This window comes from Callorhinus ursinus, unplaced genomic scaffold, assembly GCF_003265705.2.
Source record: "Callorhinus ursinus isolate GAN/ISIS: 27379988/994484 unplaced genomic scaffold, GSC_fseal_2.0 scaffold2, whole genome shotgun sequence".
NCBI classification, from domain to species: domain Eukaryota; kingdom Metazoa; phylum Chordata; class Mammalia; order Carnivora; family Otariidae; genus Callorhinus; species Callorhinus ursinus.
In genome coordinates, this window is record NW_027397064.1 from 31963413 (window position 1) to 31977221 (window position 13809).

A 13809-nucleotide genomic window follows, 5' to 3' on the forward strand; every position below is an offset into this window, starting at 1 on the left:
CTCTAGTGATATAGAATATTATATAGTGTCACTAATCACCTAATATTTCTATACCTATAATTGGTTGGCATAAGGTGTTTCTGTGAGAGACACTTTCTTTTCGTTGTCTTCCTCATTACATTATAAATGTTATGAGTGTTATTGCCATGTCGACCCGACTGCATTTTTAGCACTCCAGAACTATCAAAATACTTATATGGACACTGTGACTTTTGGTGAGTAATAATAGGCAATTTACATGAAAGAGTAGATGATGCTTAAAGCATTTATCTCATGGTATTGATATACTGTCGGGTCCATCTACCAAAGGGATCTAAAGTGCTTACAGCCTCAGATGTGTGGGTCTCAAACCCAAGACGAAAAGGTCTTTCTTCTTGTTTCAAGGCTGCCTCATAAACTTCACAGTAGGATATGGTGTGTTCTGCAGGCTAACAAGCTGAAGGATACAAAAGCTGACTGAGAAGGGGAAAGATCCTAAAATCAGAGCATTCTGATTCCTGTAAAATTATTGTTTTTTAATTCACATATTCTAAGTATACCTATCTTTGTTTTTCTTCAAAGAAAAGACACACAGATAAATTGGGGAGTCTTTAAAGCTCCAGACAAGTGGAATCACAATGGAATTTCTTTGAGTGCTTCCAAAATACTTCGGTGATCATGGCAATGATGATGATACCTCATTGAGCATTTACCACATGCCAGGCATTGTTGTAGGAATTCTGCATATATTAACTTGGTATGGGAACACTCAGAAAGCCAAGGAGAAAATCTGAAGAAAACAACTTAATCCCAAAGAACAGATCACAACTGAACATTATTCAGTTCATTTAATGTAATTTTATTTTTTTAAAGATTTTATTTATTTATTTGACAGGAAGAGACACAGTGAGAGAGGGAACACAAGCAGGGGGAGTGGGAGAGGGAGAAGCAGGCTTCCCACAGAGCAGGGAGTCCGATGCGGGGCCCCATCCCAGGACCCTGGGATCATGACCTGAGCTGAAGGCAGGTGCTTAATGACTGAGCCACCCAGGCACCCCTATTCAGTTCACTTTAAAAATGCAAAGTATTTCTTTCTTTCTTTTAAATGTCCAACATAGTAAGACCAACTGGTTGAACATTAAATGGCATTTAGTTTGATTCTCATATATGTAAGATATTTAATAAGTTTAAAAATTATTTTCATCTTGCAATGATATGAGAATATTCAGTTTCTTGGTTTTGTTAAATTTCATTGGGGTTTTGGCTTAGTAAAGTTTTAGGAACACTGGTGCTTTCCAAGTGCAGTGGGTCATGACATTTTAGTGTTACTCTACTGTGTTCTGTTTTAGTTTATGTGAAAGATGACGATGACAAGGAAGAGCAAGGCTGGCTCTCAAAGTCCTACGGCACAGCTGTATGTAGTGAATGGCTGGCTGGCTGTAAACTTTTGAAGGTCTGGACTGTCCCTGTCCCTGTGTTTTTATCTCTAGCAGCTGGCATAGGCCTGGCATGTGGTGCTCAGTAAGTGCTTGTAAATTAGTGAAGACCAAACTGTTGTAATTGAATTTATGTAGGAGTTAATAATGGAGTCACTTTCCACCCCCAACCTCCACCGGACATTGAATTAAAAAGAGTTTGTGGTTCCTGATGTTACATTTCTTTTGGCCCAGGTGCCACAAATCAAGTAAATGAGTCAAGTTATTCATTCCAAGAAAAGAAATCTAGATAATGTTAAATGCTAAGACAAATGTTAGATGAGTAGTCATCTGATTTCTTTGCAATTGTCATCTGATCCCATATCATTATCCTGACATCATTTTGTTTTATAAAAATGTAACTATGCATATGAAAATATGCTATGTCTGTGATGTGATTTAATTGTATCCAATGCAGGACTATCTTGTCAACCAGGCCTCCTGCAGTCTATTTGTAGTAACAGGCAAGTCAGCATTCTTATCTCTGATTGTATCCTCTACCTCACTGTATGACCTTGGGGAGGTTCCTTAGTCTATTTTTGGCTCAGTTTTCTCATGTATGGACTGGGAATAATTACTTTGTAATGTTTTCTATTAGAGAATGATCTTAAAAGATCCTCAGCTAAAACTGTTTCTAATTTAAACACTGAAATTACTGGGGCTATAAAGTACAGGATAGAATCAGAATTGACAAACATACAATATTATTTCCTTTAAAATATTTCTTCTGCATTTTGCTTAACATTTATACAAAATGTATCATAAAAACAGATTTCTATTTTTATTTTTACTTTTGCTAGAGGAGAAATGCTTGAGTTATGGATTTCTAAATTTATCATAATAAAGTAGGATGAGAGCAAAATGGATTCTAATACCTAACTATTCTGATTACTAGTTCTGAGGCCTCAGACAAGTTAACCTCTCTGAGGCTCAGATTCCTTCATCTGCACAACAAAAATAACATGCTTTACCTCCTAGAGTTGATGTGTTTAAAAAAAAAAAAGATAATGAGGGGCAGGAGGAGAAAAGATTATGACATATGTCTAGTCTTCAAAAAAAATTTAATTATATGATTGCTTCCTAAACAAATGATGTTAAGGGTCTGAAAGTCCTGGGTTTGAACCAAAAGTCTGTTTTTTTGAAAGATATTTAAAATAATGCACATTATTAAGGTAATGATACACAGTTTTGTAAAACTAGGGAATGTATTCTTATATAAAAGCTGAAAATATGGGCGCCTGGGTGGCTCAGTTGGTTGAACAACTGCCTTCGGCTCAGGTCATGATCCTGGAGTCCCTGGATCGAGTCCCGCATCGGGCTCCCTGCTCAGCAGGGAGTCTGCTTCTCCCTCTGACCCTCTTCCCTCTCGTGCTCTCTATCTCTCATTCTCTCTCTCTCAAATAAATAAATAAAATCTTTAAAAATAATAATAATAAAAGCTGAAAATATTCACCCGTTCAAATGAAAGTATTTCCTCCTAGTTGTAAAAATAAACAGTTAAAATATAATTCTAGAGCCAATTAGGGAAGATTTTTTTTCAGGTGGTTATGAAGGCAGCTAATCTTTTTAATTAGCAAAGGAATGAGGGCAGGGAACGTGTCTATTTTGTGCACTACTATGTATCCAGCAGCCAGCCGTCCGAGTGCCTAGCCATAGTAGGTGCTCAATAAATATTTGTAGAATATCTGTAGAATATTCATAGAGAGTGTATAGATTTTTGAATCGGGGAGATTTGGTTTGAATCGTGGCTATCCATTGGAATAATAATAGCATCCATCTTCAAAGGTTGTTAAAAGGATTGAAAGAGGTAACACATGAAAAGTATCTGGCACATGTATTAAGATATGTTTCCCTTAGTGTTGTTCATACTTTTGCTAATTTCATCATATTACATGTTAAGATCAAATAGTTCTCCAAATGACCAGATTAATGAGCCACCATATGTATTCTACTTATATAGAGAGAGACCATCCATGTGGTAAAATCCTACTCAGTAATTCTTTGGCTGATATCCCATCAGAGCAGCCAAACTGTTCAGGAAAAGTAATTCCTGCTTCAAGGCCTTTCTTAAAAAAATCTCCATTACTTGTTCAGTTTTTCTGCATGTGGCTTTCGGTTGCCTTTTTAGCTAGTGACCCTGGATTTTAACTAATGAACTCCAGCTGTTCTTATTTTGCCTTCCATCCCTTCTCATTTAACCTCCTGTCTCCCTAGTCTCACATCCTTAAAGTTCTTACAGGAAAAATGGGACAGTGCCAAAGTTTTCAAATGAGGCCTCATCTCTTCTTGAGGGGAGAAGGCTTCTCTAACAAGGGCTCCCAGCTTTTTCAGTGATGGAAAAAGAAACATTCATTGTTGGAAAATGGATGCCTAACAACCACCAATGTGTCAAAAATCCTCTTGTGGTTTTTAATATTATACAAGCAAAGCGTTCAGTAAGGTAAGTCCATAAAACAACCCAGAAAGTCCACAGTTGAATACTAAATGTAATTGCAAACACCTGGGAGGGAGAGTCAATTCCTCAGTAAATATGCAATAAAAGAAACATCTACCATACAGAACAATACAGATCCAGCTTTTCTGAACCATGCTGAGAGCCATCTGTTAGCAAAACTGGCAAAAATTTTTCATTGCTAAGTCAAATGTCAACCTGAAAAACTTGGCTGTGGGCAAAAATCTGAGCGCGGCAGGCCTGAAGTAATAGGCAAACTCGAACGCACAAAGGCAACACCATGAAAATGCAGTGAAGCTGGGCCAGAGACTCTCCCATTATATTGGTGACCTGGGGATTTCTATTATGTTCAGAAATACTATTCAACCTATCCACACATCTCTTTCTAAATCTGATCACACTTTCATGAGGACCACTAATAGGTACATTAGTAAATGCAGCTTCCATTATATTAAACACTTAAAATCTTGCTTTCCTCCAGAATGCACCTGATCCTACCAGGATGAATCCCCACCTAACCTGACGGCCATTTGGCCCCTCTACTCAAATTCAAAATGACATATTTCCCAGGGGCTATAAAAGACTTTTGAAAATGGCATCAAATTCAGTTATAAACTCATTTTCTAAATTGCTTTTTCCATGCCTCTTTGCATAACCCATCCTTCCAAGCTTGGTTCAAAATCTACTGACTCCATTAGCCACACTGAGACTCACTGGTTCTCATCTTAGTTTACATCTTTTTTTTTTTTTTAACCTCCATTATAACACTTGTAACTTGAATCATCTGCTCTGTTAAAACTAAAAATGATACAGAGCCAAATCAGGGCTTTTTCTTCTCATCCTTAACAAGGCCCAGCAAGATGCTGTGCATATAGTATGTGTTCCATAAAGAGGGGAAGGTAAAGCAGTTAAAAGGGAAGAAAATAAAAGGGAAGTGACATTTGTTTGTTTTTGCTAAAATGGATAGCAATCCTATCATCATTTTATTTTAAATAGTTCATGTAAAAGGTTAATAAATTGTATTTTTAATGATTTATTTTCACTATATTGCCTTCTTGATTTTTTTTTTTAAACCTGGGGCTTGAATGAATGACCCTGAGATTAAGACCCAAGCCAAAATCAAGAATCAGATGCTTAGCTGACTGAGCCACCCAGATGCCCCCTTCTTGATTTTTATATTATAAATTATTAGTTATCCTGATAGTGAACAAGACATCATTAAAGGAAAGAAACAAGAATGGAATAATTATAGCCAATATTTGTTGAACTCTGAAAATGTGGTAAGTGCTTTAGATACATATTCTCATACCAACTCAGTAGAAGAGGTACTATTATCCTCTTTCTGCAATAAATGGGGTCTAAAACAGGTAAACTAATCTACCCACGGTCACACCATAGTAATTGGTAGATTTAGGATTCAAACCCAAGTCCGTCTGACACCAGATGCCTCACCTACTTGCATGCAGAGACAACACTAAAAATTCATGCCTTCCCAAACAGTTTCTTAAATGTTATCTAAACAACTTATGATTTCCAGGTAAATTACTTACTGAGAATTTGTGTGGGTGTATTATTTTTTCTCTTCTATATGGATTTGTCTGGGGTTATATGGATATAGCCTTAGCACTTTAGGATGGGACCAAACACATAGAGGGTATTTAGTGAATACACATTGAGTTCATAGTCTTGGGCAACTAATAAGTGGTTTTGAATCTTAATTTCCTCAAGAATAAATAATAAAATGATAGTATAAATATACTCTGAAAACCATTAGGAAGAATACAGTTGCAATTATAATATTACTTCTAGAAATATCAAAAGCCAGATGCTGAATGGATAGACTCAATGGATTTTTTTACCAAATGGAGGACTTGTAAAACAGATCTCTTGGTTCTTACCTTCCCGAATAGCTGTAAATGGGACTCCTTCCTCTGCATTCATGCTGATGACTTTTAGAGCCACTAGTTGTCCATTTATCCTAGAAGAGTCGGGGTGGGAGGGGCACACATTTATTGAGATGGTTCACAGCAGTTCATAGCAGCAGTTTACACTAAGGACAGTGTAACAAAGTGTAACAAAAGCAGCTTTTCCTTCCAAATATATTCCAGCATATGAATCCACAATGTTCTCGAAATAAACAGTTTTAAAAAGTCATATGTATGTATACCAAAATATTTTTTCTTTTTACCAAAGTGATAGAACACTGCAAAGCACAGAACCCTGCCCCTCCCCCCACCAAATCCCTCCTCATAATATGTCGATGTATCATGTCCTTTCATTTCCATTTGTGCACTTTAAGCCATCCTTATTTTCCATCTGAATTGTTGTAGTGACCTCCTAACAGTTTCTCTACTCGCACGTCTGTTCCCCTACTGTCTACTGTCTACAGAGTAGCCCAGGGCATCCTTCTTAAGGGAAGGTCAGAACAAATCACTTCTCTGCTCAAAACCCACTGTTACCTTCACCTTTCACTCTGAATGAAAGCCAAATTCTTACAACCATCTCGGTGCCCCCTGATCTGCCCAGCCCTACTATTACCTCTTTCTCTTTATCTCCTCCTGCTCTCCCCTTATTCATCATTTTGTTCACCGATGTTAGTGAAGTCCTGGAGAACCGAGATTTTCATACAAAGATAAATATATTATTTTTCTTAAAGATTTCATTTATTTATTTGAGAGAGAGAGAGAGAGAGAGCGCAGGAGAGCGAGAAGCAGGCTCCCCACCAAGCAGGGAGCCTGATGCGGGGCTGGAACCCAGGACCCTGGGATCATGACCAGAGCTGAAGGCAGAAGCCCAACTGACTGAGCCACCCAGGCGCCCCTAAATATATTATTTTTAATACAGTGGGATTCATATCATGTTATTAGTAACCTGCTTTTCCTCCAACTAATTTTTCTTTTATTCATTCTTTTTTTTTTTTAAAGATTTTATTTATTTATTTGACAGAGAGAGACAGCGAGAGAGGGAACACAAGCAGGGGGAGTGGGAGAGGGAGAAGCAGGCTTCCAGCTGAGCAGGGAGCCTGATGCGGGGCTCGATCCCAGGACCCTGGGATCATGACCTGAGCGGAAGGAAGATGCTCATTAGTGCATGTAGTATGTGTTCCATAAAGAGGGGAAGATAAAGCAGTTAAAAGGGAAGAAAATAAAAGGGAAGCGACATTTGTTTGTTTGTTTTTGCTAAAATGGATAGCAATCCCATCATCATTTTATTTTAAATAGTTCATGTAAAAGGTTAATAAATTGTATTTTTAATGATCTATTTTCACTATATTGCCTTCTTGATTTTTTTTTTAAAACTGGGGCTTGAATGAACGACCCTGAGACCCCACCCAGGCTCCCCTCTTTTACTCATTCTTTTACTATGTGATATTTAATAATGAGATATTTCATCACATAAATATACTACAGTGTGTTTATGCTTAGCCACCTCCAAATGCTTTTACATTGTTTCTTTGGGCCATTATAAAAATATAGTCACGGTCATGTTTGTAGCTCAATCTTTTCACACAGCCCCTATTCTTTTCTTAGGGTAGAGTTGGAATTGATAAGTCAGGGTATGCTGTGCACAAGTTTTTATTGTTTTGAACGCATGTTCCCAAATTATGCCACAGAGTGTTCGCACCACTGACTGGCCATTCCAGCACTTTCTTGCCAACACTGGGCAGGCTTTTTGTTTTCTTGTGTTTTTTCATTTTTTAGAGCAGTTTTAGATTTACAGAAAAATTGAGATGATCATACAGAGAGCTCTCATATATCCCTCATCCAGTTTCTTCCATTGTTAATATATTAGTATGATACATTTGTTATAATTAATGAGCCAATATGGATACATTATTATTAACTAAAGCTTATAGTTTATTGAGAATTCTTTAGTTTTTTGCAGTAAAATTGTATAACTTATTATGGGTTGCATTGTACATTGGTAAAGTTTGGGAGTAGTGCAACATGATAATACACAGGAAAAGCCATAAAAGTACCAGACCCAGGAATTTTTTACAATAAACTTATTTAATAATGATTTTTAAAATTCCAAATGCATGTAAGATATTCTCTACTATGTTATAATAGAACAAAGTAGAAATAGCTGAAATGATCAACATTAGAAAAATTAAAAAATGTGTGGTACATCAATATGATAGAATACTTTGAATTCATGACAAAAGCTTAAATCCAGAGACATGTAGAAAGTAGAAAATATTCATGATAAAATGAACAATAGAATACAAAATAGCAAGCATACCATGTTTGTGACTTTAAATAATTTGTGTGAATACGCAATTGCTGTGCTAGAGTGATGGATTATAGAGGATTTTTAAGTTTAAAAAATTTTATTTGCTGTTACATATTCCTTTTTTTCTTTTTCTACAGCACTTATAAGTTTGTTATGGTTTTCCAATTTGATTTCAAAATGCTTTCTTTTTATCTCTTTTAAAGTAGATATCACAGTAGATATGTATACATTTAAGAAATCAATCAATTTATCTTAGTCTTTTTTTTTTTAAATTGAGTTGTAATCGACATACAGCATTTGGAGGTTAAAGGTGTACAATGTATTGCTTTGATACATTTATATATTGCAGTATGACTATCAGGATTTCTTTAGTTTTTACCTAATGTCCTTTCTCTCTTTCAGGATCCCATCAAAGATACCACATTACATATAGTTGTCATGTCTCTTTAGGCTCCTCTTGGCTGTGACAGAGTCCCAGACTTTCCTTGTTTTTGATGACCTTGACAGTTTTTGAGGAGTACTGGTAAAGAATTTTGTAGGATACCTCTCTATGGGAACATTTCTAATTTTTTTTTTTATGATTAGACTGGAGTTATGGTTTTTGAGAAGATAAAGTGCCATTTCATCACATCATACTAAGGGTACAGACTATTGTCAGAATTTATGACTTTTGATATTGGCCTTAATCACCAGTTGAGGTAGTGAGGTTTCTTCACTGTGATTATTCTTCCCCTACTCCCTTTCCACAGTGTACTTTTGGAAGAATGTTATCATGAGTAACCCACACTTAAGGTGTGGGGATTTATGCTCCACCTCCTTCAGTTATTTACATAAATTATTTGAAATTCTTCTGCACAGGAAATTTGTCTCTTCTCTCTCATTTATTAATTTACTGAGCCATTTATTCATAGCAGTGTAGACTCATAGATATTTATTTCACACTTGGGGTTATAATCCAATATTAGTTTATTTTGTTACTCAAATTTTTCCAGCTTTATCCTTTGGGAGCCCTTTCAATTGGCTCCTGTGTCCCTTTGACATATCCCCATAAATATGGGGTTTGTTTTTTGGGGTCATACTTCTATCTTCATTTTTTTTTTTGCCTATTTAATTTGCCTAAAAAGGATTATCACGTTTTAATTTCTATTTCTTTAACTAATTGTGGACCTGAATTTTCTTAAGTTTATTGGTCTTTTCTGTTCTTTTGTGATTTGCCCACTTGCCCACCATTTTATTGAAATGTTTTGCATATACTTCTTACCAGTTTACTTTGTCTGCTTTCACATGTCTTTAAAATTTTTATGAAGTTCAGTATTTTCCAAAATGTTTTACTCAGAGCATACCTCTGTGACATTCTCCTCATCCCCCAAAACAGTTTTTTGGTCAAATATGTTTAGAAAATGCTTTATGCTTTAAAAATTTTCTTAATCTTTCTTAGACAGTCGTGGTATACATTAACATTTTAAAGATGCTGAGAGCACTTATAATAAAGAATCACATTTTTACTTTTGTTTTAGGGTTCCCTGCAATGATTTGACAATGGTAAGTGTTTCAATGAAACATCTAGTAAGGTCTCTCAGAACTAGGGCTCCTTAGAACATACATGTGTAGATGGGGCACCATGGATGCTTCCAATCTTCTCCTAAGGGTTCTGACTTCAGTATTATGTATAGATAAATCTTTCCAGCCCAAAGGTGAGATAGAATTCCTTTACCTATTCTTCTAGTTCTTTTTTTTTTTTTTAAGATTTTTATTTATTTATTTGTCAGAGAGAGAGAGCACAAGCAGGGGGAGCAGCAGAGGGAGAGGGAGAAGCAGGCTCCTCACTGAGCAAGGAGCCCGATGCGGGACTCGATCCCAGGACCCTGGATCATGACCTGAGCCGAAGGCAGACGCTTAACGACTGAGCCACCCAGGTGCCCTATTCTTCTAGTTCTTATCTTTTCTTTTTAATTTACCTCTTTAATCTACTAGGAATTCATATCATGTATCTTCTTTTCCCTGATGATTTGACAGGTTACCATGATTATATATATATTAGATCTTACTAATACTTGGGTTTGTGACTATTCTGGACTTAAAAAAATCATTTCTTTGATCTGTCTTTTCTTGTACTACACTATACTACACTATTTCTTACATTACACTATTTCCTTGATCTGATTTTTTTTTATACTACACTTTCCTTATACTACACTAGTATTGTAGCTTTTCAACACATTTATAAGATATTAAAACTTGAAATTAAAGAATCATTGACATCTTTGCACTATTAGATTTTCTAACCCAAATATTCTGTACTTGACAAGGGTCTCTGGAATAATCCACCAGACCTTATACACCTAACCTACTGCAATTGCAGCTCTTCTACCCTCCCCTCCAATGTTCTGCCCATTCCTGCCTCAGGGAGTTGTTACTGGCTACACCCTCTGCGTGAGGCTCTCTCCCACCGCTCATGCTCAGGGCTTGCGCCTCACCTTTGTCAGAGTCTGTGTTCAAGTGTTCCCTTCTCAGCCCGCTAGTTAAAATAGCCCTACCACCCCACCCTGGCGCTCCTATCCCACTTCACTGGTTTATTTATTGATTTATTCTTAAGATTTTATTTATTTATTTGACAGAGAGAGAGACAGCGAGAGAGGGAACACAAGCAGCAGGAGTGGGAGAGGGAGAAGCAGTCTTCTCCCTGAGCAGGGAGTCCGATGCAGGGCTCGGTCCCCGGACCCTGGGATCATGACCTGAGCCAAAGGTAGACGCTTAACAACTGAGCCACCCACGTGCCCCTGTTTTATTTTTTTCCCAAGCACTTTTCACTCTTTGACAGACTCAGTCTTTCATTAATTTGTTTATTGCCTATCTTACCCTGACTAGTATGTACACTCCTAAGAGTAGAGAATTTTGTCTCCTTTGTTCTCCAATGACTCTTTATTGGCTGAAACAGTGCCTGGCGCATAGTAGGTGCTTAATAAATAACAGTAGAATGAGTGAATGCCTATCTGGCTAATTCTCAGGTCGAATGTCCCTTAGTAAATCTTAGCCCATTTTTTGATACTAATGATTTTTGTGGTTGATATTTAAGAGTCACTTCCCTTACTATATTTTCTATTAAATGGTTATTGCTAATACATAAGATGACTTTTGATAAGTGTATTTTAATGTTGTAACTGATCACCTTACTGTTCTAGCTTACTGCTTCTACTGGTTTCTTAGATGATTCCCTTCCCTCCCTCAGAGGAGGCAATTCTGTAATCCACAAAAATGATATTCAGTCTTTTTTTGTCATTGCATTGACTAGAATTTTTATGATAATCTTTAACAGTAAAGGATAATGAGCATTCTCACCCTATCTCTAACTTAACGGGATGTCTCTAAGTATTTAACAAAAAAAGTACGTGGATTGATGATTTGAAATATTCTACATCATAATGAGGAATTATCATTCTATTCCTATTTTGCTCAGAGTTTTAAAAACTAGGAACTGATGTTGAATTTATTTGGCATCTATCTCTATGACATTTTTAAACTTATTTTTAAATGATAAATGTAATGCCTTTGTGGTAAGGAATAAAGAGTTTGAGTAATTTCTCTTTCCCCACCACAGTTTCAACCACTAGAAATAACTACTTTTCATAATCTTGTGCATTTTTCCAGACTCCTATGCATATATAAACTTATACATGCATGGTACATTGGAATTTTTTTTTCAATGAGAATATAGGGTTTATATTATTCTAAACTTGCTTTTGTCTTTTAAAATGTTGGACATCTTTTCATATCAGTACGTCTACCTCTTACTTTAGATGGCTGCACACAATTTCACTGCACGGTGATTATTTAACCCATCCTCCATTAGTGAGGTGACCAGGTTTTTACTTTTTCTATTACAATCTTGCTGCAATGAATATACTTGTACATATATTTCTATGCACTTAAACAAGTATTTCTTTTTTGTTTTTAAGATTTTGTTTATTTATTTGAGAGAGAGAGAGGGAGAGGACAGAGGGAGAGTGAGAGGGAGAAGCAGACTGCCCTCTGAGCAGAGAGCCCGACAGGGGGCTCGATCCCAGGACCCTAAGATCGTGACCTGAGCTGAAGGCAGACGCTTAACCAACTGAGCCACCCAGGCGCCCCTAAACAAATATTTCTAATGTGTTTTTTATCCTATTGCTCAGGTGAGTCCCTTGAAGGAAATATTTTATATTCTTAGTTCCTAAGATAGTCTGTGGAATTCAATTAAATAATATATTTAAAATGATCGTTGCCTAAAATCCTGTTTCACCGTGTAAAAATAATAACATGATTACTAGGATAAATAATAAATAGTCTTGCAGTATTTATATTACATTTTTTAAATGAACACTTAACCACCGTTGAGCCATTATTTTTCTCCACTGGAGTAACATAAATTAAAGAAATCAAACCTCTGACTGTCCCATCTTGACTAAGGCAATGAAATTCACATATGTTTAACAAACTACATTAGCCAAAATGGGCCCGTGCCTTCTGGATTAGCATTATTTTTATTCTCCAGCCATTTTGTATGTTTTGCAAGTGTACAAACCCCAGGGCTAATCATTTTTTGCATATGTCATGCTTTGTAGAAACCAACTTCAGTTTCCTCTAAGAAGGTAAAGCAAGAATGAAGGCGCAAACTCAAGGTTCTCTTTGCAAACCTCTGTCATTGTGTTTTAGGGAGAGATATGAAAAACCCTTTAGAGACTGCACTTGTGAAAAGTAGTACTTGTTCCTTCGGTACATAGTAGAAAGATTCTACTTTGAATTGAATAAAAAAGAGGAAAAGCTGATAAACATCTCAGTGGGCTGATTTTAATCGGGGCAAGAGAAATTCGTTTTTCTTGCAAGGCTCTTTAAATCATCATGTCTCTCCCTGTTGCCTATGATGTCTTGCACCGGTCCCGAACTTCTGCCCTGTGTCCCCCGGCTCTATAATTTCGAATCAGAGGAGTGAGATCCTCATCTGCAGAATCTCTCCCAGTTATGAGTCACTCACCTGCTAATCCCCTTGTAAACTGTAGCATAAGAACCTTCACCCAGCTTCTCCAAGTTCAAGTAAGATGAGGCTGCCCCAAAAGGGAGGCTCTTCCTCTGCTTGAGCGGAATGGGTAGGGGTGAGAGGTGGGAGAGAAAGAAAGAGCACTTTTTTTTTAAGGTTGACTTTTTTTCCCCCCACAGAAATTAGACAGCATTGCCAGAGTATACTTGGAAAGGCCCTCTCCATAACTGCCCTAGAAGGGAGGGCCAACCTCCCTAGACAAGCGCATATTAAATTCTTCTTCATCCACATCAGCTGTTCACTCACCCACTGAAAACCCTGCCTCAGATCCTCTTCCTGAAAAGAATCACTGTTACTCCGTGACCTTTTACTCTTGAACTTCCGGGCACGGACAGCCTGAAGTCCCCTGGGGTGAAATGAAGTCATGGAACATGATGCTTCTTTTAGGTCTGTCAGCTAGAGAAAAAGGAAAGTACAGGAATAAAATGTATGCAAAGTCAAGACTCAGTGGCTGACAGAAACTATTTTTTCTTCATTTGTCTGATTGCCACTCTTCAGATGTTTTCTAAGCCTCCTACACCCCAAAAAGCAAGTCCTTTCCTGAAAGCCAGATCCTTAAAAAAGACCATGATGATATCAACTGCAGAAACTCTCCATTT

At 36.9% G+C, this 13809-nt stretch overlaps 1 protein-coding gene across 2 annotated transcripts in view; it reads right to left on the reverse strand.

The window, feature by feature from the left end:
- The window catches only part of CDK15 (cyclin dependent kinase 15), a 78817-nt gene that overhangs the window by 64358 nt on the left and 650 nt on the right, over positions 1-13809 (reverse strand). For both annotated transcript variants that reach the window (XM_025887282.2, XM_025887290.1), the window contains exons 2-4: positions 13457-13606; positions 13148-13242; positions 5805-5884 (exon numbers count right to left, since the gene is read on the reverse strand). In XM_025887282.2, coding sequence (XP_025743067.1) covers positions 5805-5884; positions 13148-13242; positions 13457-13606 — 325 coding nt within the window. The remainder of the gene's footprint in view (positions 1-5804; positions 5885-13147; positions 13243-13456; positions 13607-13809) is intronic.